The 24,940-nt window shown below is 40.0% G+C and overlaps 1 protein-coding gene across 1 annotated transcript in view; it reads left to right on the top strand.

Annotated features, from left to right (window-relative positions):
- The window catches only part of smurf1 (SMAD specific E3 ubiquitin protein ligase 1), a 91,598-nt gene that overhangs the window by 36,157 nt on the left and 30,501 nt on the right, over window positions 1-24,940 (top strand). Inside the window, exons 2-5 of the mRNA XM_078557649.1 lie at window positions 1,216-1,324; window positions 7,707-7,840; window positions 17,243-17,308; window positions 21,695-21,779. Coding sequence (XP_078413775.1) covers window positions 1,216-1,324; window positions 7,707-7,840; window positions 17,243-17,308; window positions 21,695-21,779 — 394 coding nt within the window. The remainder of the gene's footprint in view (window positions 1-1,215; window positions 1,325-7,706; window positions 7,841-17,242; window positions 17,309-21,694; window positions 21,780-24,940) is intronic.

Below are 24,940 nucleotides of genomic sequence, written 5' to 3'. Positions count from 1 at the left end.
TAATCTAGAGACCCCACTTACTGCAAATTCTTGACTTTAGCATTTCTGTTTATGAAATACTCTGTTTTCTGATCACTCTGTGCTTCATACTCAAGTAACTGGTACAACCTAGCGACAGCCACCCCAATGAAGTGTGGATAATAAAGAAATATTTTACCAGATGTAGTTATGTCTGGGTTTGAAGACTTGCGTCTTAAGCTCAAGTGGGTGTCAAAAATAGCTGTATGCAGTTTGTTCTGTCTGCCTCAACAAGACTAAAGAGTAGAGTAGGGAACCCAAGAAGTGCTGGTTTTAGACTGGTGAGTAAAGCCAAAGGACTGAGGAACACAAAAAAGCAAAATTTGTCATAGGACTAATTTACATAGGCTTGACTACAATTGGGAACTTCAGAGAGGCCTGTACATGCTTGGGCATGTACCAAAATGAGTTGTGGGGAACTTTTGACTGGTGAACTTGATGCCACTTCTGTTAGTTTGTTAAATTCAGCGAGATGTCCTTGCAGAATGTGGGGATAAGCTTGGTGAATGCCATCGTGGAATCATCCCTTACATCACTGCTGGAATCCAGAAACCTAACTCACTTAAAGAGTAATTTAAAATCAAATTAAAACCTTGGGAGCAATAGGGATTTCTTTTTCAATGTACAGTGAAAGAATCGCAGTGATATTTATGCACCTATGTAATGAGCAACATTTGGGTTTATAATTTTAATTGGGGGCTATTAGAAACTGAAATGGAATCAACATTATGTATGATTGTACACTGAGATAAAAGCACAATATTGCGGAAGTCGGAAATAAAAACAGAAAATGCTGGTAAAACTCAGTAGGTCTGGCAGCGTCCATGGAGAGAGAAACGGAGTTAACGTTTTGAGCCCGTATGACTCCCACCTATCCCTGACCTTCCATTTTGCTCCACCTGCTTCACCCCCTCTTAAACAGTATAAAATCCGGCACATTTCTACTTCTCTTTAGCTCTGAAGAGCCATACGGACTCGAAACGTTAACTCTGTTTCTCTCTCCACAGATGCTGCAGGACGTGCTGAGTTCTTCCAGCATTTTCTGTTTTTATAATGAGTAATTGCGTTCAATGAATACTTTAGATTTCCTTTTATGTATTTTTAGTCAGGAATGAAGTTTCCAACTATTTGAAATGTTGCTAGATTATTAGCAGTTTACCTGTTTTAAATAAGGTTCTTTTGTTTTGCCTTGCATAGGATTACCTGACCCTTTTGCCAAAATTATTGTAGATGGCTCTGGACAGTGTCACTCGACAGACACGGTGAAAAACACGCTTGATCCAAAATGGAACCAACACTATGACTTGTGAGTGCAGTTGAATCTGCAGCTACCATTTTATTTTTGGAGTGTCTTGTAATTCTTAGGGCTTACTATGCTTTAAATTACTTTTTAATTAGGTAATTTAATCATTTTAAAATCACAATCATTATTTAAAAGTACAGAAATCTAAAAAAATGCACCAAAGTGTTTGAATCAGAGGGGATTGCCTTCATCTACACAAAATGGTAAATTACTAATTTATGTAGAAGCACTAAATACAAAATTTAATGGTGACAATGCTGTACTTGTATTTGGATATGGGCCAATGGAGAGTAGTTGTAATTGTAGTAGGACATAATCTGGGGTCACATTTTACCTATTTTCATTCTGTTATCAATTTTAATTGGGTATTTTCAGAATATAGGATATGGTTGCTTTGTAGGAATAAAATTACTGATCCAGAATATCAGACTAGACTCCTCCTGCCGTTCCATCTTCCTCCATCGTATAAATGTTAAAAGTCATGAGTTTATGCTTCCTCACTTAACGTTTATTTTGCCTTGTACTATTGAAAAGTGTTTCTCAAAAACAACAACAACTTAAAAGCACCTTTAAAATAATGAAATGTCCAAGGCACTTCACCGGAGCATTAGAAAACAAAGTATAACACTGAGCCATGTAAGGAGATTTTAGGTCAAATGACCAAAAACTTGGTCGAAGAGGTCAGTTTTAAGGAGTGTCATAAAGCAGGGAAGTGAGTCAGAGAGGTGGTCGGGTATAAAATATCTGAGTTATGCAAAGCACACACCTTCATGAAGTCACTAGGGATTGATTCTCTGGATCTTAACTTATTGCCCAGTTTTTTTTTTGAGTTCTATCAACCAGTTAACAAAACCTGTGCTCTGGTTAATGGAATTGAAAGAATTGACAAATTAATTTTGTACTGAATCTAAACTAGATAAAACTTAATGCCTCAAACTACTTCTGGACACTTTATTCTGACAATTTGCAAAAATGTAGGGGTTTAATCAGCTATTATAGCATCAAGACACAATTTTAGTTTACTTTTGATTGTTGAATATGTGATACTTCAGATATTGCAATTGCTAAATGAGATTTGGTAAAAAAATAAGTGTGCTGCTTTAAGGTCTTACGTCATCATTGAAGATGATTAGCATTTTCAATGTAGAACAGTTAGCTGTGATTCAGTGACTGGTCCATATTACCTAAAATATTTTTGACTAATACAGTGATCGTTAAATTGTTGTTCTAAAGAACACAGTGACTTTTTCATCTTTGATATTCGTCTTAATTATTTAATTTACCATGGCCAAACATTGAACCATTCCTGAAGCTTGCTACCAGATGATGGGAATGATCTGACTGTGACTTGATGTTGTCAGTATCTGTCCTATGCATTAAAATGGCTGATGATGGTTTTGTTATGATGCAGCTAGAAGTGAATGTAAATTTCACATAAAAGTAGTCACTCTCAGTGTTTGTGAATATGGCTTGTTTGCAATTTAAAAAGGTTATGTTTATATGCAACTAGACTGTCTTACGTGTTGTAGAATCATTGAATGATATAGCACAGGAGGTCATTCAGCCCATCATGCCTGTGTCAGCTCTTTGAAAGAGCTATCCAATTGATTCCACTTCCTGTTTTGTTCTCCATAACCCGGCAACCATAACCATATCGTTACTTATTTAATTCTCTTTTGAAAATTATTATCGAATCTGCTACCACTGACCTTTCAGGGGTGCATTCCAAACTTGCAGTATAATTTTTCTTTTCCTTGTGTCACCCCTGGCTTTTTTGCCCATTACCTTAAATTTGTATCCTCTGGTTACTGACCATTCTGGCACTGGAAGCAGCTTCTGCTTATTTATTCTATCGAAGTCTTTCATGATTTTGAACAGCACCATCAAATTCCTCTTGACCTTGTCTGCTTTAATGAGAACAACAACAGTTTGTCTAGTTTCTCCACTTAACATTTCTGGTACCATTCTAGTAAATTTCCTGTGCACCTTCCCTAAGGATTTGACATCCTTCCTAAAGCGTGGTTCCCAGAATTAACCTCAATACTCGAGTTGGGGCCTAATCAGTGTTTTATAAAAGTATGCAACTTCCTTGCTTTTGTAGTATATGCCTCTAATTTTAAAGCCTTTCCAACTTGGCCTGTCACCTTTAAACACTTGCACACATACACCCCCTTTAACATTGTACACTAGCTAATTCTTATTCTTCCTTCCAAAATGAATCAGTTCACACCCTGGGTTAAAATTCACCTGCCATGTGTCTGCTCGTTTCACCAGTCTGTTGATGTTTCCCTGTAGTCTGTTATTATTCTCATTATTGTTTGTTTCCAGATTTGTGTCATCTACATACTTTGAAGTTATGGTCTTTACATCCAAGTCCAAGCCATTGATATAAATCAAAAAGAGCAGCTGTCCTGACATTGACCCCTGGGAGATATCCATACACACTATCCTCTAGCCTGAAAAGCAATCACTCACCTCTGCTTTCTGTCCCTAGGACAATTTTCCGTGTCGTTGGTGTCCCTCTAATCCCATGAATTCAATTTTAATACCAGGCCTGCCAAGTGCTGCTTTTCAAAAGCTTGTTTAAAGCCCATGTAGATCTCATCAACCTTTTCTGTTTCTTCATCAAAAAGTTGAATTAAGTTGGTCAAACAAGTTTATCAAATCCACGTTGGGTTTCATTTATTAATACATATTTTCCAACTGCCAATTAATTTCATTCTGGATTATTGTTTTGTAAAAGTTTCCCCATCACCAATGTTGTGCAGACTATCCTGTAATTGCCAGGCTTATCCTTCCATTTTTTGTACAGGTCTGTAACATTTGCAATTCTCCATTCGTCTGGCACTACTCACATGTCTTGGGAGAATTGGAAAATTGTTGCCAGAGCCCCTCAATTTACGCCTTTACTTCCATCAGCAACCTAGGCTACATCTCATCTGAACCCAGTGACTTTTCTACTTTGAGCGTTACCAATCTTTAAGAACCTCCTCTGCACCTAATTTTATCCTATTGAATATCATTAGTACTCCCCCCTCTACTGCTATATTGGCAGCATCCTCTCTTTTATGAATACAGATGCAAAATAATTATTAATACCTCAAACTTCACAAGAAGTTTTTGGTCCCTGGCCCACCCCACCCTTCCTTTGTCTATACTTTACTATTTGTGTATATAAAAAAACATTTTGTTCTTTTTAGGTTAGCCCACAATCTATTATCACGTACTTTTTTTGTCCCTCTTATTTTCTTTGTCAGTTCTCTGGATTATTTTGGATTCAGCGGAATTATGAATTTGACATTTATCATTGAGCTTTTTTCTGTTTCATTTTAATCTTTAAAGCTTTAGTAATTTAGGGACTCTAGCTTTGGATGTCCTTCCGTTCCCCTTGTGGGAATGTGTCCAGCCTTTACCCAAACTATCACCTCTTTGAAAGCTTTCCATTGTACATTTGCTGTTTTATCTGCAACTCTTTGCTTTCGCTGCACTTGGACCAAATCAGTGCATTGAAATTAGCCCTCCTTCAGTGGAGCATTTTAACATTTGATTTATCTTTGTCCATTTCCATAACAACTCTAAAGCTAATGCTATTATGATCATTGTTTGCCCCACTGAGACATGCTCCACTTACCCTACTTCATTGCCCTGAACTAGATCCAGCACTGCTTCCTTTCTCATTGGGCTGGAGACATAATGATCAAGAAAATTCTCTTGGATGCATTTCAGAAATTCACTCGTCCCTTTACACAGTTATTATCCCAGACTGTATTCAGGTAAATGAAATTCCACTTATTTCACAATCCCATAACTAACAGATCAGATCATAGCTTTACAGTCCTGTTATGTCCAGCCATGAATGGTGGTGGACAATTAAACCTCGAACCAGAGGAGGAGGCTGCACAAACAAACGCACCTTCAATGATGGGGGAGCCCATGACGGGGTTGTCATGGAAATGGACAAAGATTAATCAAATGGTAAAATACTCCATTGAAGGAGGACTAATTTCAATGCACTGATTTGGCCCAAGTGCAGTGCAAAAGACTTGCAACCACGTTCAGCCACAAATGCTGAATGGAGGACCCATCTCAGCCTCCCCCTGAGGTCCCAAGCATCATAGATGCCAGTCTTCAGCCTATTTGATTCTCTCTATGTGCAATCAAGAAATGGCCTTTGTACAGGATGCAGTGAAAGACATGGGCCCTGACATCAGCCCAACTGTAGTGTTGAAGACTTGTGCTCCAGAACGAGCCGTGCCCTGAGCCAAGCTGTTCTGATACGGCTACAACACTTGCATCCACCAGCAATGTAGAAAATTGCCCAGATATGCCCTGTCCATAAAAATCAGGATGAGTCCAAACCGTCCAAATGGCACCCCATCGATCTACTCTTGATCATCAGCAAAGTGATGGAAGCCGTCAATGGTGCTATCAAGTGGCACTTACTCAGCAATAACCCGCTTACTGATGCTTAATTTGGTTCCGCCAGGGCCACTCAGCTCCTGACCTCATTACAGCCTTGGTTCAAACATGGACAAAAGAGCTGAATTCCAGAGGTGAAGTAAGAGTGACTGCCCTTGACATCAAGGCAGCACTTGACTGATTGTGGTATCAAGGAGCCCTAGCAAAATTGAGATAAATGGAAATCAGGAATAATCTCTCCATTTGTTGGAGTCATACCTAGCACATAGGAAGATGGTTGTGGTTGTTGGAGGCTAATTATCTCAGCCCCAGGATATGGCTGCAGGAATTCCTCAGGGTAGTGTACCAGGCCCAACCATCTTCAGCTGCTTCATCAATGATCTTCCCTCCATTATAAGGCTAGTATTGGAGATATTTGCTGATGATTGCAAAGTGTTTAGTTTGCGCAACTCCACATACTGAAGCAGTCTGCTTGAATGCAGCAAGACCTGGGCAACATTCAGGCTTGGGTTGCTAGGTGGCAAGTAATATTCACAACACACAAGTGCGGGGCAATGGCCATCTCTAACAAGAGAATCTAACCATTCCCTAGAAGTGCAACAGCAAGACCATCGCTGAATTCCCCATCAACAACATTTTGGGAGTTACCATTGACTAGAATCTTAACTGGAGCAGTCATATAAAAACAGTGCTAAAAGAGCAGGTCAGAGGCTTGGAATTCTGCAGTGAGTAACTCACCTCCTGACTTCCCAAAGCCTGTCTGCCATCTTCAAGGCACAGTTTGGGAGTGTGTTGGAATACTCCCTACTTGCCTGGATGAGTGTAGCTCCAGCATTACTGAAGAAGCCCAACAATCTCCAGGTCAAAGCAGCCCACTTGATTGGCACCCCATCCACTGGCTTAAATATTTACTCCCTGCACCACTGGTGCACCAGTGGCAGCAGTGTGTACTGCCTACAAGATGCACTGCAGTAGCCTGCCAAGGCTCCTTCGATAGCAGCTTCAAAAACTGCGATCTATACCACATAGAAGAATAAGAGCACTAGATGCATCGGAACACCACCATCTGCAGGTTCCTTGCCATGACACACACCATCCTGATTTGGAACTATATTGCTGTTGCTGCAGCATCGCTTTGTTAAAATTTTAAAACTCCCTAATAGCACTGTGGGTGTACCAACATCATGTGGACTACAGCGGTTCAAGAAAGTGGTTCTCTACCACCTTCTCAAGAGCAGCTAGGGATGGGCAATAAATGATGACATTGCCAGTGATGCCCACATCCAATGAACGAATAAAAAAGAAACTACTCTGTAGTTCTCCCATCTTTCTGTAATTTAAGTGTAAATTTGCTGCTCTCTCTCCTTCCCACTATTGGTGGCCCATAGTATACACCCAGCATTGTAACAGCTCCTCAATTCCTTAATTCTAACCAAATTGGTTTCTGCCATTGTGATGATGCACTTGAGGATTCATTCCACTGCTTTAATAGTATCTTTGGTCAATCCTGCCACCCTTTTTTTCCTTCTGTATCTTTCATGAATACATTGCAGCCAGGAATATTAAGTGCCTTTCCTCCCCCTATTTCAGTCATATTATTGCCACCATATCATAATCTCCCATGACTACTTGCATCTGCAGCTCACCAACCTTATTTACCACGCTCCCATGCATTTACACACATGCACTCCAAATCTATTCTAGTGTGCCTCGTATTTCCCTGGTCTGGTCCATTCTCTTTTTGAACTATTCTTTTTTCAAATATGCCTGTTTCTATCAGTCCTACTTTATCCTGGTGCTTCTTCCAAAGCCAAATAGTTTAACTCCTCCCCCCACAGCACTAATTAATATGTGATAAGTCTGTCAAATGGGCAAAGCATTGTTGGAGACCTTTGGGAATTTTCAGCATCTTATGTTGTTTGTGGTGATGCTTTTGTTTTCATACTCATAACTTCTTCCTTTTCAGGTACATTGGAAAAGCAGACTCAATTACTATAAGCATATGGAATCACAAGAAAATACATAAGAAACAGGGAGCTGGCTTTCTGGGCTGTGTTCGGCTGCTATCAAATGCCATCAGTAGGCTAAAGGACACTGGCTGTATGTAGTCTGTCTCTTGATAATTTTTTTTGGCAGTAGAACTAATGTATAAGCAAGGATTAACTAACTAATTATTTGAGTTTAATTTTCAAGCTTTTCTGGCACTCTAATAGCCTGGTACTGATGGGATGAACTTCACCTGATCCTAGATAATATGTTAGTTTGGGATCTTTGTGATTGTGGAGTATTCCAATGGAGGAGAGAATAGCAAAAGAGTGACTGTATCTCCTTACTAAAAGTGTGTCAGCAATTGGAAAGTGGCGATGGGCTGCTTATTTTCTCCTTTGTTTTGTGTAGGTGACCTAAGTTGTGTTGGAATTCCTTTGGAAGAGAAAGCTGGATCTATTTAAAAACAGTCAAAGAATTTGCATTAATATGACCTTTGATGACCTCAGAATTTCAGAAAGCACTTCATAGACAATGAAGTTCTTTTTTTGTCATCTGGTCCCTTGTAATATGGGTAAAGTGGCAGTCAGTTTGTAAATGGAATATCACACAAATAACAATTAGATAAATAAGTAAATAATCTGTTTTTTGCTAATGATTGAGGTGTAAATATTGACTAGGAAACCAGGAGAACACTTGGTTCTTTGAAAAGTGCCATGGGATATTTTACAACTGCCTGTGAGAGCAGAAACAGCACACGTTTAATATTGCACTGAAGTCTCAGCATAGATTATATGCCCAAGGTTCTAGAGAGGGACTTGAATTGATGGCCTTCTCACTGAGCCAAGAGTGCTGGCACTGAGCTAAGGCTCTGTACAAAGTGGCACAACTTTTTTTATACCTATTTATTCTCAGAATTTGGGTGTCACTGGCAAGGCTGCATTTATGACTTATCCCTAGTTGCATTGAGAAGATGATGGCCAATTCTTTGAACCATTGTAGTCTTTGCGCTGAGAGGTAAGAAATTCCTAGAAATTGACTCACCAATGATGCATGTCAAAGTTGGGATGTTGTGTGACTTGGAGGGCAGTTTGGAGGTGGCTTTCTACTAACGTTGCTGCCCTTGTTCATAGAGACGCAAACTTTATCCACAGGCATTTGGTCCATCTTGTTTGTGCCAGCCAAAAAGAGCGATCCAGCCTAATCCCACTTTCTGGCTCTTGGTCAATAGCCCTGTAGCTTACAGCACGTCAAGTGCATACCCATTGTTTTTTTAAATGCAATAAGGGTTTCTGCCTCTACCACCATTTCAGACAGAGTTCCAGACCCCTAATGCCTGTGATGAAAAAAATCCTCAGTTTCCTTCTATTCCTTCTGCCAATTACTTTAAACCTATGCCCCTGATTATTGGCTTCAGCGTTAAAGGAAATAGGTCCTTCCTATCCTCTATCTAGCCCCCTCATAATTTCTCAATTAAATCTCTCCTTAGCCTCCTCTGTTAGAAAGGAAATAACTCCAGTCTATCCGATCTTTCCTCATAGCTAAAATTCTCCAGTTTTGATAACATCCTTGTTAATCTCTGTACCCTCTCTAGTGCAGTCACATCCTTCCTGTAATATGGTGAACAGAACTGTAAGTGGCAGCCTAACTGTGGCTTAACTAGTGTATTATACAGTTATAGCATAACCTCCCTGCTCTTACATTCTATGCCTTGGTTAATAAAAGGAAGTAACTCCTATGCCATCTTAACCACTTATCTACCTGTCCTGCTAACTTCAGGAACCTGTAGGCATGCACTTCCAAGATCCCTCTGTTCCTGAATACTTCTCAGTATCCTACCGTATATTGTGTATCCCCTTGCCATGTTTGCCCTCCCCAAATGCATTACCTCACACTTCTCCAAATTGAATTCCATTTGTCATTTTTCTGTCCAGCTAACCAGACCATTGATATCTTCCTGCAGTCTATTACTTCCTTCCGCATTATCAACTACATGACCAATTCTCATATCATCTGCAAACTTCTTAATCAAACCCACCACAATTAAGTCCAAATCATTGATATCCAGTGCAAAACACAAGGCATCTGAGCCCTCCATTCACAAAACATCCGTCATGTATTACCCTATTCTATTACATCTATTATTATAATTAAGTTAATTAGACAAATCCAAGCTGGATTATAATTAGTCAATTTGTCCCTTCCTCCCTTTTTAAACAATGGTATAATGTTAGCTGTCCTCCAGTCCTCTGGCACCATGCTTGTAGCCAGACAGGATTGGAAAATGATGGTCAGAGCCTGCACTGTCTCATCCCTTCTTGTAGCAGCCTGGGAAACATTTCTTCTGGGCCTGGTAATTTATCCACTTTCAAAGATGCTAAAGCCTTAATATTTCTCCTCTCAGTATGTTTATACCATCTGTTATTTCACACTCCCCTCCTCCTCAACTGCAATTTCTGCTTGATTTCCCCTCTTTTGTGAAGACAGATGCAAAGTATTCGTTAAGAACTATATCCACGTCTTGCACCTCCAAACAACAAGTTTTCTTTTCGGCCTTGAATCAACTCTACTCTTTCCTTAGTTTAGTTTTGCTCCCTATGTATTTGTAAAACACCTTTGGGTTTTCCTTTATTTTATTTGCTGATTAATTTTCCCCTCTTTACTTTCCTAATTTCCTTTATAATTTCACTTGTATTTTCTATACTCCTCTAGGCTTTTTGCAGTATTGAGCTCTCTGTATTTGACTTAAGCATTCCTTTTTTGCCTTATCCTACACTGAATGCTGTTTGACATCCAGCCATGGGAGTGGGGAAGGGAGCAAGATTTGGGAATCCCACCCTTTTTCTTTCTTGGAACACATTTGTTCTGAACCCTGTCTATCTCTTCCTTGAATATATCCTGTTGCTCTGACACTGATTTAGATTAAAATAGCTGTTTCCAGTACTCTTTTTCTAAATCACATCTAAGCTTAGTAAAACTGTTCTTGTCCCAATTTAAAACTTTTACTATTTGCCTATCTTTATGCTTTTCCATAACTCTGCAAAATCTAGCTGAATTATGATCACCACTACCAAAATGCTCTCCCATTGAAAGCCTTTTCACCTCCTTAGCTTCATTTCATAAAAATTAAGTTGAAACTTCTCCTCCTCTTGTTGGGTTTGCTGCGTACTGACAAAAATATTCTCTTGAATGTATTTTGAACATTCTGTGCCCTCGATACCTTTTACACTGACGTTTATCCCAGTTAATAATAGGATAGTTAAAATCCTCTGCTATTAATGTCCTGTTGTTTCTGCACTTCTTTGCAATTTGCCTATGTATTTGCTCTTCTATCTCAATCTGGGGGCCTATGTTATACTCCCAGCAGTTTCATTGTCCCTTTTATTGTTTCTCAGTTCAACTCCTATGGCCTCATGTGATCATCCTTCTAGCATATCATTCCTCCTCTCAGCTGCGATTGTTTCCTTAGCCAATATTGTGACCCCCACCGGTTTTTTTTTAGAATCATTGAATGGTTGCAACACAGAAAGAGGCCATTTGGCCCATCGTGTCTGTGCCAGTACTCACTTAGTCCCACTCCCACACCTTTTTATATGTAGCCCTTCAATTTTTTTTCTTTTTGGATAATTATCCAATTCTCTTTTGAAAGCCATGATTGAATCTATCTCCACCACACTGTCAGACTGTGCTTTCCAGATCCTAACCATTTGCTGCATAAAATAAAAGTTTTTCCCTCTGTGTTTTGCCCATTTTTCCTCCTTTCTTTTGCCCACCACATTAAATCAGTGCCCTCTGGTTCTTGACCCTTCTGCCAATGATATCAATTTATCCCTATCAATTCTGTCCAGATCCCTCATGATTTTGAGCACTTCTATCAAATTTCCTCTTGACCTTCTCTTCCCTCAGGAGAATAGCCCCAGCATCTCCAATCTATCCTCGCAGCTGAAGTCCCTCATCCCTGGAACCATTCTCTTGAATCTTTTCCGCATGCTCCTAAATGACTTCACATCTCTCCTAAAATGTGGTGCCCAGAATTGGACACGACTCCAGTTGAGGCTGAACCAATGTTTTATAAAAGTTCACCATAACTCCCTTGCTTTTGTACTCTGCCTCAAGCCCGGGATCACGTATGCTCTTTTTAACCACATTCCAAAACGGCTCTGCCACCTTCAACGATTTGTGCACCTATACCTCCAAGTCCTTCTGCTCCTACACCGCCTTTAAAATTGTATCTTTTATATTGCCTTTCCTTATCCTTCCTACCAAAATGTATCTCTTCATACTTCTGCCACATGTCTGCTCGTTCCGCCAGCCTATGTTCTTTTTGATGTCTATCACTATCCTCCTCATAGTTCACAGTAGTGGGAGCGGGTGACGTGGCCGATGCAGGCGTTGATGTGGATGAAAAGAACTATGTTATTGTTGACTGCTTTGCCTTTTGTTTGTAAAGTTCTCAGTAAGGAGCAATAACTGTGTTAATCGCACTACAAAAGGCAATGCTTCTTTCCATGCTCATATCATGGCCTGTCACTTGTTTTTTCAAATCTTCGGCTGACCTGAAGAGATCTGCCATCATTTTGGTTGTGAATTGAGCCTTTTTAGGCTCTTCTTCCTGCTCTAGCTCCTACTCCTGTTTGGGTTTATTTAATTTCATCAGTTCAACCATTTCCTCCATAGAGAGTTCCTCTTGATGAAATTGAAGCAACTCATCCACTTCAGCTGTGGTCATGTCTTCAAATCCCTCCCCTCCAACTCGTTTTGCTAAGTCAACAATCCTGGCCACTTCAGCATCCACATTGGTGAACCCTGTGAAATCATTTACAGCTTCAGGCCAAACATTTTTCCCGCAGGCATTTATGGTTGAAGCTCTAACTTTATCCCATGAGCCCTTAATTATGCTTTGCTGCTATGAGGATGTTGAATTCCTTCCAGCAATCACAGACTGTAGTTGAAGGGTCTGTTTCCATAAGATGAAGGATGCAGCTGAAACTTTGTCGGGTGTAGTAAGCCTTGAACGAGGCAATGAACCCCTGGTCCATTGGTTGGATAAATGAGGTCGTATTTGGGGGTAAAAACAAAATGTCAACACCTGGATGGCTCATTATTAGAGGGTGTGGATGCCTAGGTGCATTATTGAGGATTAGTGGGACCTTGAAAGACAGGCTCTTTTCCCTCAGATAAGTGCAGACCCCTGGCAGCAAGCATTTGGCAAACCAGTCCCAACTATGACTGCTGTAACCCAGGCATTGCTGTTACCTTTCCAAAAGACTGGCAGATGAGATTTATTTTTCCCTTTGAAAGCTCGAGGGTTTCCTGACCTATAAACCAACGTTGGTTAAAGCCAGGCACATTAGTACATAGGAGAAGTGTCAGCCTGTCCTTCGCTGCTTTAAAACCAGGAGTTGTCTTTTCTTCTTTTGAAATGTAGGTCCTATTTGGCATCATCTTCCAGAACAGGCCAGTTTCTCAGGCCAGTAGACCTGCTCTGTATGGTAACCTCTCTCCTCAATGTATTCCTGCAGCAGCTTGGAAAACTCTCCTGCAGCTGTTTGGCCAGCTGAAGCAGCTTCCCCCACCAACTTCACATTATGCAGCCTGAAATGCTTTTTAAAGTGATCGAACCATCCTGTACTTGCTGAGAATCCTTTGGAAGTCAGAGAGGCACCTTCTGCACCATCTTCATTGTTACTGGTGAAACCAGCACTACCCTCTTTACTACTCTTTATGTGCGGGTACAATTCAAGTGCTTTGTTTTGAATAATTGGACCATTAGCTGAAGTCCTCTGATGCTGGTACTCTATCCACACGTTGAGAAACTTCTCCATTTCCTCTAAGTGTGGATCTCTCCTCCTCACAAAAGTTAACTTGGCAGTACGACTACCAGAAAAACTGGCCCTTATTTTTCTTCATTCTGCTTAATGTGCCTGATTGTAGATTCATTCACAGAGTATTCCCTGGCCAACATAGTAGCACTTGCACCATTTTTCAGTCTATCTAAGATTGTGACTTTTTGCTCAAGTGTCATCACTTTCCTGGGATGATTTTTGTTTTGCTTCGACTCACTCATCTTTAGTAAAGTGCTGTACTGTACCTGTATTGCAAAATACTGGTTGGGAGTTACTGTACCCTGTAAATCACAGCAAACCATGTGCAGTTAGAGATGGCATATGTGCAGTGCGCACTTTCTGCATGGGAAAGACAACACAGAAGCAGTGCTTTTTACGGCCTCTGAATTCAGTTTTTTATTTAACCTTTCAGGACCAACATGTGTTTAGGTGAGAAGTTTAACGTGTTAAATCGCGGATGAGTGAAGATTTGGTGCTGCAAACTGCGATCAGTTGAACAAACATTCGTGTGGGTAAACTAATTCACGATGGAGGGTGTCGCGAACAGTGAGAGTTGACTATACTTCCAAGTTTTGAGCCATCTGCTAATTTTGAAATGTGCCCTGCACACCAAGTCTAGGTCATTAATATAGAACAAGAAAAGCAGTAGGTCCTAATACTAACCTCTGGGGAATTCCTACAGTCCGAAATACAACTGTTCATGACTACTCTGAGTTCCTTGTCACTCAGCCATCTTCATATCCATGCAGCCATTGTCCCTTTTATTCCATGGGCTTTAACTTTGTTGGCAAACCTGTTTTGTGGCACTTTAGCAAACACTTTTTGGAAATCCATGTGCACCACAGCAACCTAATTATCCTCATGAACCCTTTCTGTTACCTCATTATAAAATCTCAGTCAAGTCAGTTAAACACTATTTGCCCATAACAAATTCATGGTGGTTTGCCTTTTTATCCCTCCCTCTTTATTCCAGCTGAATGTGCTATAACCAGGAAAGTTGACCTGTTGTTCCTGCCCTTTAACACATGTTTCAATAATAGCTATAATATCATACTACTTCTCACTGGTAGAAATCACAGTGGATGGAAATGCAGCCTAAGTAACCTGGGTGAGTTACTGCAGTACATCCTATAGATTGTAATAACCACAGCCACAGTTTGCCAGGAATGGAGGAATGGCTATTAGTCCAGCAGCAGTGGCACCGATCAAGTAAACTGCACTGTCTTGGTTGGTGTTGAGCCACTTCGAGTGGTGTTATTTCTGCAGCAATCCAGGATGAATTGTCAGTATTCAGTCACACTCCTGACTTGAAACTTGTGTATGTTGGAGAGGCTTTAAGAGGGTCAGGAGATGAGCCACTCGTAGCAGAGTCCTTATCCTCTGCTGTGGTTGTGTAGCCATGTTGTTGATATGACTGGTCCAATTCAACTTCTGACCAATGCTGATCCCCAAGATGGTGATGGTGGGGCACTTGGTAATATAGGTACCTTTGAAGGTTGAGGGGAAATGGCTGGAATTTTTCTTGTTCGAGTTGTTTATTGCTTAGCACTTACATGATGCAAAATGTTGCCTGTTACTTGTCAGCCTATACCTGATCGTTATCTGGATCCTCCTGTAAGCTGGCATGAGTTGCTTTACTATCTGAGTTTTGAATAAAGCTGTATGCAAGGTAAACAGCCCCAGCTCTGTGGGCCTTTGTGGCAGAGGAAAGTTCATTGATGGAGCACCTGAACAGGGTTGGGCCAAGACAATTACTTGTGTAACTCTTGTGCTAATGTCCTAGTAGCCTGGATAACTGACCTCTGACAACAGTAACTTTCTTCCTTTGCAACAGGTATAACCTCCATCCACTGATTCATTTTCCCATTTTCAATTTTGCTTGGACCTTTTGACGCCATTCTTGGTTGACTGCTGCTTTCAAGCTGAAGGCAGCTACTCTTGCCTCTCTCCTGGTATTATGCTGTTCAGACCATGTCTGGATAAAAAAAACTTCCTTATTCTTCATGTAAAAGCAAACAAAAGATGCTGGAAATAGCCATCTGGCCAGGCAGCGACTGTGGAGAGAGGAACAGAGTTAAGTTTCAGGTCTGGCCATTTGTCAAACCCGGAATAAGTCAGAGATATAATAGGTTTTAAGCCAGTAAAGAGGCAGGGAGGGAATGAAAATGTAAGGGAGGGTTTGTGATGGGGTAGAAGGCAGGAGAGGTTAAATGATGCAAGGGATGACAGTGCAAGGCAACAGAAAATGACAAGAAAAGAAACAAAAGATAAGTCTGGGCAAATGTGTAAATGGGAATAGCAGAATCATCACCAAAAGTTACCAACTGGAAAAAATAGGAGTAGAGGTTATGATTTGAAATTATTGAACTCAGTGCTGAATCCAGAAGGCTGTAAAGTACCTCCTTGAAAGATTAATTCTGTGCTCCACTCTCATTCTGATCTCAATGTCCTCTACCTCCTACACTGTTCCAGTGAAGCTCAGTGAAAGCTTGAAGAACAGCATCTCATCTTTCAATTATATCCTTTACAATTTTCTGGACAATTTTGGATCATAACCTCTGCCCCAATTTTTTTCATAGCAGCTGTTGATGACAATTCTGCTATTCCCTTTACACCTCCTCTAGACCCATCTTTTGTTTCTTTACTTGCTCCATTACCACCACCTTTTGCTTTGCGCCATTATCCCTTTTGTCATTTCATCTTTCTTGCCTTCCACCCTTCACATCTCACTTTTGTTCTTCAGCCACCCACCCACTTCATGCCCAACCTACCTTGCATCTATACTTAATTAAAATCTGTTAAATCTCTAACTTTTTCTAGTTCTGATGAAAGGCTATCAACTTGAAATGTCAACTCCTATTTCTTTCTCCAAGATGTTGCCTGACCCACTGAATATTCCCTGGATTTTCTCTTTTTATTCCTTATTCCCCATTTGCTCAACCTCCTGATAGAGATGAACAGAGGCGAATGCAACATCTATTGACCCATTTAAGACATCTCGCACATTAGCCAACCAGGGGCAAATACAATCTTCTTCCATACCAACCCTTTTTTTTTAGGCACACCTGACTATTCTTTATCCCTTATTGGTGTTAAGTGTTCCATGAGCATTTCATACAGTGAAAAGTTACCGATTTCTCAGATTTGTTTTTGAAACTTTGCGTGTGCCTCTTTGTTGACTGATGGTTCACAGTCTGATTTTTGGCCTTGCCAACATTGTTCCATTTCTGTGCAAAGCTTAAAGGGAAAGGAAAATCTAGAGGAAGGATTTTATGATCAAAGCTATAATAATGGCAATTTAATTGTTAATTTACATTTATTGTCTGTGGAGTTATCAGTTGGAGTTGCCATGCTTATTACTTTGTGACATTGATGGGAATCTGCCTATACATCCTGAAGCACCTCTGTTGACGATTAGTTGAGGGATGTGGGGTGGAAGGGTGTGAATTTAAACAGGCATAAGAGCCCATCCTGGGCTCCTTGGCTACTGGAATCCACTAATTGGCCTAGACGCAGAGTAGTATGTTTTCCCAGGATCTGGACCTCTGAGAATATTACCACTTATAAAATGTACACTCGACTCATACTGTATTAAAACTTTCAGTGTGCTGCTATAAATTCCTGCACTCTCACAGTTCAGATAACAATGCACCCTCTTCTTTTTTGTCAGACCAGCGGTTAGATCTATGCAAGCTCAATCCCACAGACAGTGATACAATACGAGGGCAAATAGTAGGTAAGAATTTAATTAAATGTTTAAGGTTTATTCAGCATGTTCACTGATAAATCCTTGTGAAATAACTGTTTGCAAATATATGTGTACCAGAATTGTTTTATTAAAAGTACTGCATTACGTATTGAATTTTGCCTATTGTGTGTGGAATTGCTTTGGTGGACCAAATGACATGGACTTGGGAATACAGCTAGATATCTGGTGAAGAACTTGTTCTACATTACACTTAATTTTGTCTCCTGATGGCAAATGGACTGAAGTGCCTACAGAAATCAGAGGCTGGAATAGAGAGAAACAGTAATGACAGAAATGGTAGGAAAGATGAAGAGCAGGAAATCAAGTAACACAGCTAATATCTTCAGGTGGTTGTTAACAATTCAAATACCATGTCACTCTGTGCTTCAGTTTATTGAGCTGAGCTGAATTAATGTATGGTAATGTGTTTAGTTACATTATTACCCAGCAAAACCCAGCCCTAATAAATCTAAATATATAGGTTCCATCTTCCTGCAGGTTACATTCTTCAATACTTGCCAGCCAGGAAATGCTAGGAATGGGATTTATGATTGAACAGATTTTAAATCCGCTTAAAGAAGCAGAACTGATTACTTTTAAGAGTGATGTTAACAATATCAATTATATTTTTAAATCAAAATTAATATGTGCCCTTCCTATTGACAGATTTGCTGACAGACCGTGGTACCATTGAATTTATGATATTGTCAATTTATAAGAAAAGTCTTTCTGTGCCAGCTTTTTGAGTCCAAAGTGTAATTAGTTTGAATGGAATCAACTAGTACGTTTTGGCAGAGGCTGACAACAGCAAAATACCCAGTTCTTCCCTATATGAGCTGTTTTTCTACAAGAAGAAATTGGGAATTAAAACACATTCTGCGTTACTGTATGTATCTAGTCCATGTTATATCTTCACTGTGTGTATTTATGGTGGCACTGAGTATGAAATGTAGAAAGTGTTTCCTGTATTCACATCTCTTCCCTTTCTATTGGAAGTGAAAAGTACTCATATTTATTCCAGCACCACCCATACCCCCACCATATACCACAGGTTCATAGGGATGTAATCCTAATCCACTGAGAAGTTTTGCGATCACCTGTGTGACCTTATCTCATCTTCTCACCTGTATAAAGATAGTCCCACCTCCTGATGCTTGTCCTTTACTTTTCAATGAGTATTTTTGCTGTTGGTTTCCCACTTGCTGAATATTTGGATAATTTTTGGTGCTGCTATCAAATTTCTTTCCATCTCCCTGGTTAGATTTTTCTTTAACAAATCATAATTTTTGTTATGGATGTCACACTGTCTAGCACCATTTAATTTAAACACAGATGCATAAATGCTCAGTGGAGTCATTACATAAGCACAGTGCTTTTGATGCTTATCTTTTGAAGAACAGAATTAATGTTGTCTTTGTTGCTGAGGCAAGATGGCTTGGGAGAAAAATTGGTACCTGTACTAGAGAGTACTTGAGGTCAACTAACACTGTTCTGTGGAGGCGTCATTCCACCAGTGTAGTATTAACCAGTGCTATATTTATTTGGTACTGGCTAGTAGCAGCTATGTTACTTTACTGCACATCTATTATTGACAATGAGCTACACCCTTTTTAAAAGCTCCACTGTACAGTAATATGGAGGAAGTGAGTTGTATATCAGGTATCTCAGTTATCATTGGGTATTGAATACTTAGCCAGTATTTTATTAATGATATTGTGGGTTTGGGTACAGTAAGTTCTCACTTAAAGTTGTAGTTGCTTAACTAAAAATCATGACTTTAAGTGAAGCGACTTTAAGCGAACCATATTTTCCCATTGTAAAAGGTGTAGTTGTGTTCTGTAGGACATTCCTCATCAGAAAAAAAGTGAAAAAGATTATACCCTGTAAGTTGAAATACCTTACAAAGACATTGCTAAATTCCTAAATTGGTAAATGAAATAACTTTTAAAATAAAATAAATTTAAAAATGTAAAAGGAATTTGGCAACTTTCTACTTGTAGTACCTCCTGCTCGCGGCAGTTCCTGCTTGCTGCCGATCCTGCTTCCTGAACCCCTCGCTCGCCGCACATCCCGCTCTCTGATCCTCCTGATCACTGCAGACTCTTCCTCCCGTTGACCTTCCAGTTTGGGGCCTCTCCCACTCGCTAACCCACCCTCTTGCTGCCGACTCCAACTTGCAGCTTCCACTGCTTCCTGACTCACCCTCTCGCCGAACTTCCCGTTCCCTGACTCTCTCGCTCACCGCTTACCTCTCTTAAACCCTCGCTGTAAGCTTCAACTGTCAAAGCTGTTCCTCCTGCCTCTTGCCGCTCGTCTCCAAAGTCCCCACTCACAGCAAGGGTTCAGGAGAGGAAAGTGGTGAATGGAGCATTGTAAGAATAAAAACATCCATTAAAACAGCCCCAGCTTGGCACTTCTGCTCCGTCAGTATCTGCCCTTTCACAACCCTGGAGCTGTAGCTTCAGATTGGATCTGGATCTGGACCTTGAATGAGAACACAGGTTCAGGAGAAGGAAGGGCAGGAGAGTTTTATATCTATATATTTCATTACAAGTAGACAGTTTAGGCAGGAGAGGTTTGGGACCAGGAAGTTTGGCAAGAGGAAGGATTGGTGAGTGGGTGAATCAGGGAGCGGGAGAGGCCACAAGTCAGAGGGTGGGTTAGGGAGTAGGAGAGGCTGCAAGTTTGAGGGCAGGCAGTGAGGGTGGGTTAGAAAATGGGAGAGGCTGATCAGGTCACACGGCCTTACGTCAGACCAGTGGGAAACGACTTTGAAACAAATCTTGCTATGCTAAATGAGAACACAGTCTCCATTAACTGACCGACATTAAAGTGAAACAATGTAAAAGGGTTCAAAGTTAAACGGGGACTTACTGTATCTAGTTCTCGAAAGTGAAATAAATTCCTGATTAAGTAGTTAAGCCAGGGCAACTCACCCGTGATTAAACTGTCTACTTGTAATGAAATATATAGATATAAAACTCTCCTACTGTTTTTGCTTCTCTTAAAGTCTTTAATGTCATTTTTAGCATGTGAAAAGTTAAAATGCCTGGCAAGCTTTAGCTTCCAGGTCCAAGACTGTCTAACACTGATGGCGCACTGGGTTAAATTATGAGGACAGCTTGCATAGACTAGACTTGTGTTCCTTTGAGTATAGATTAAGATGAGCTAACTGAGGTGTTTAAGATGATTAAAGGGTTTGATAGGGTAGATGGAAAGAAACTGTTTCCTCTGGTCGGAGAGTCCAATACAAGGGGGGAGACTTAAAATTAAAGCTCTCTGTCCAGGGGAGAAATCAGGAAACACTCCTTCATACAAAAGGTAGTGGTAACCTTAAACTTTCTCCCTCCAAAAGCTGTTGAGGCTAAATCAATTAAAAATATTAAGACAGTGGTTGATCGATTTTTGTTAGCTGAAGGGATTCAGAGATATGGAACAAAGGTGGGTTATTAGAAATAAGTTATAGATCAGCCATGAACTAATTCAATGGTAAAGCAGACCTGATGAGGCTCAATGACCTACTTTCCCTATGTAACACAAATTATTCTAAGTTGTGTTTTTTTAGATGAACCTTGAGTTTCTGTGATGACCTAATAAAAAGTAAAAGCACTGCTTAGTGTGGTCTTAAACTACAGGTTTGATTTCTGTTGTACCATGCTAATTGTTTCTATTGGCTTCAACACATAGGATTGAGGAGGTAGGGGAGGGGGAGAGTCAGCTAGAGTTCCCACACTTGATAGTTCAGTAGCCTTTTTCTTTATTCTTATGGGACGTGACCAGCATTTGTTGCCCTTCCCTAATTGCCCTGAACTGATTGGCTTGCTTGGCCATTTCAGAGGGCTGTTAAGAGTCAACCACATTGCTGTGGATCTGGAGTCACATGGGGTAAGGATGGCAGATTTCCTTCACTAAAGAGCATTAGTGGACCAGCTGGGTTTTTACGACAATCGATGATAGTTGTCATGGTCACCATTACTGAGACTAGCTTTATATTCCAGATTTAATTGAGTTTAAATTCCACTAGCTGCCGCGGTTGGAGTTGAACCTATATCTGGGCCTCTGGATAACTAGCCCAGTGACATTACCATTATGTCACTGTCTCCCCTTTGCTGGTAGGAGAGTAGGATTAAGCTCATCTTTGCTGCCCTTACAACCCTTACAGTCTAAAACTCAAAGTTGGATGCTGGGCTGAGGTACTCAAAGACCACCATTATGTTTGGAGATTCACAGAAACGATGACAACAGTTTTATCAATTTTGGTACCAGGTTTGTTTTGCTGTCTCCAGGATATGGAGACTTCACCTTGAAGACTTTCTGTTGCATAATCTACATAAAATTTATAAAACTAAATGTTGAATTTTTTTTCTCTTCCAGTAAGTTTACAAACGCGAGATCGGATAGGAACTGGTGGCCCTGTTGTAGATTGCAGAGGACTATTGGACAGTGATCTACCTGAGGGGTGAGTAGTGACTCTTTTCCTTGGACGGCTTCTTGGAGGAGATTTAACCATGAACACAATTTTATAAAATGAAATCATTTTCTGAAATTTTAAATTCTCTCAATAGTTAGTTTAGACATGTTCCATATATTCCAAAACCCCTGTCACAATAGAAAAAGTACTGGTTCCAACATAGCCTATCCTTGTTAAGATTCTTCCTATGTGGTACTACTTCAACGTCTTGTGCTTAGATTGGGGTTGTCCTCCTTGGCGGTGAGATGCTAAGACAAGATTTGATAGTGGTGTTTAAAATCATGAAAGGTTTCAATAGGGTCGATAAGGTGAAAATATTTCCAATGGCTGAAGGATTGATAGCCAAAGGGCACTGCTTTAAGGTGATTGGCAAAAGAATTGGATGCAACATGAGGAAAAATGTTCTTGCACGACGAGTGGTTAGGATTTGGAACACGTGTCTGATAGGGTGATGGAAACAGATTCAATGGTAACTTTCAGAAAATAATTGGTTAAATACTTAAGAGGGATGTGGGGAAAGAGCATGGGAATGATTACTCTTTGAAATAGTCAGTGCAAACTCGATGGGCCGAATGGCCTCCTTGGTGCTGTACTCTTCTATGCTTCTCTGATGGTGATTTGAATGTCTAAATTGTAACTTTCCACACCATTAGAATATAAAATAAACTAATTTTGAATTAAAATAGTTATTATGCTCATTACAAAAGGAGATATTAGTATTCATATGGTCTTTTCAACAAAAATGGTCAGTCTGAAAAATGCATGAAAATTTTTGAAGGCAGGCTAAATTTCAGACTTTGCTGAATGAGAGGCAATCTCATTGAAACCTACAAAAGGGACTTGATAGAGTGGATGCTGAGAGATTGTTTCCATTGGTTGGAGAATCTAAAACACGGGGGCACAATCTCAGGATAAGGGACCGGCCATTTAGGACTGAGATTAGGAGAAATTTCTTCACTGAAAGGGCTGTGAATCTTTGGAATTCTCCAACCTAGAGGGTTGTGGTTGCTCCATCGTTGAATACATTTAAGGCTAAGAGCGACAGATTTTGGTCTCTCAGGGAATTAAGGGATATGGGGAGCTGGCGGGAAAATGGAGTTCAAGCCCAAGATCAACCACGATCTTATTGAATGGCGGTGCAGGCTCAATGGGTCATGTGGTCTACCTCTGCTCCAATTTCTTATGTTCTTGTCATGTATAATGATAATCCAAAGAGGGATAGTGGAAAGATTTTTACTTGGTGTTTTAATGGCCCAGATCCTCTGGTGTCCGAGTAGTTGCAAACCTGAAAGATATTTGCGGGACCCATTGGAAGTCCCAACGTAAGCACATCCCCAGTACTAATGCGGGAATTTTAAACTTCCGATTGCCAGTTTTACCTTACCCGATTGCTCTGTGATTGGCCAGAACCATGCAGACCTGGGCTGTTTGCCCTATACTTATCCTGGTTTTTACATGGATTTACTTAAGAACTTTTCGTAGCAAGTGTAAAACCAGCGAAACTCTAAGTACATCAGCTAGAGTGTCAAAGCACTCCAGAACCCATAGTAATGCTCACCCGCCAACCCCTTTCATCCTCCCATGCCAGACAGTGCTCATCCCCACTCCTCCGACTGACGAAATGATCACCCCCAACCCTGATCGTCCCACCCAACCGACCACCTGACCCACTAGTACTGTAAAAAGGGGGTGGGCATTACTTCCCCCAACGCTGCTGCACTACACGGAAGGGACTCCAGGAATTGCTGCGCTGCACGTTTTTTAGCAGGCGAGAAATTCGCAGCTCCAAACTTTGATAAATAAAAAGGAGCCACTCCATGGAAGCTCTGGCCCAATATCTTACAGTGGATATAAAGTAGATACTTGACAGCTGAATAAAAGAACAGTGCTGCCAGATCATGGTCAGAATTATCTTTTGATTATTCAGTGAGCACAGATCTCTAGAAATGTTGAGAATCTGGCACAAATGCAGCCACACCTGGAATACTGTGAACAATTTTGATTTCTGTACTAGAACAAGTATATCCTGGCTTTGAAAATCATGGAGGAAAGGGAAATAAAGTCGATACCTAGCTTAAGACAACTTATTAGGAAAGATTGAGCAGCATAGCATTTTTTTCTGGACAAGAGAATTTTGTTTAGAGGTCCCGGATGTGCAACTAAAATCTGTAATTTAATTTATTCCGTGCAAACTTATGCTCGGCACTTTATACTAATTCATAGTTTTTTTTTAATGAGCATTTCTACCTAGTTCACATCTCTACATTCACTGACCTGCTGCTTGTGACTCTTGCGAATGGAACCTCAGGAAATGAACTCTCAAAGTGGTCAAAGACTTGCAGACTATTTTGTCAGGCAGTTAAATGAAGTGAGAATCTATTTTCTCTGCACAAAGAAAGGAGTCAACACCTCAGGAGGGAAGAAAATTGGTGCAAAGATTTAATCTTTTTAAATTAAAATAACACTATAAATTGTTTTAAATTGGTAACCCCTTTGTTAAAATACAAGATAAAGTAATTTCGTAGGAATTTGTTAAAGTAATAATGCATTTTATGCTAGGCATAATTTCTAGATCATAATGGTTATATATTTTTCAAAAACACAGGAAGACCATGGCATAAATTACACCATAATTGAAAGCTTTGTACTTCATTTCCGTTACAATAAATTGACATTCCTAGCACTTAACTGAATTTAGGGCATGAATTGTCATGTCTGATTAACAAGTTTGAGTATCTTTCTTCAAAATAACTGGGAATGGCAATTACTTAGTGAATAGTAAATGTTCATGAATTTGTTTGACTGCTTAAGCCTTTTCAGAATCTCAATGTTGCATTGTATAATCAACAATACTCTAAGTAACTTATGAACATATGTGTATGTATTCAGAATCTGTTATGTGAAATGGTTTTAATGATTATATCTATTTACAAAATTATTGGTTTCTATCATTTAGCTCATATCTCAACAGGCTATAAAAAGTTACATTTATTGAAGTTACATAATTGCACATCAATAAACATAATTTCTGACAACTTGCTTAGGGAAACTTGCTTCTAAACATTAACAGTTATATGTTCAAATTTCTAGCAATTTTTGATTTTCCTTTTTATTTCTAATGTTTTGTAAATTGCATCTTTTACTATAAT

Source organism: Cetorhinus maximus, chromosome 15 (assembly GCF_964194155.1).
Source record: "Cetorhinus maximus chromosome 15, sCetMax3.hap1.1, whole genome shotgun sequence".
In the NCBI taxonomy this organism is placed as follows: Eukaryota; Metazoa; Chordata; class Chondrichthyes; order Lamniformes; family Cetorhinidae; genus Cetorhinus; species Cetorhinus maximus.
This window is presented reverse-complemented; position numbering and strand designations above follow the sequence as displayed.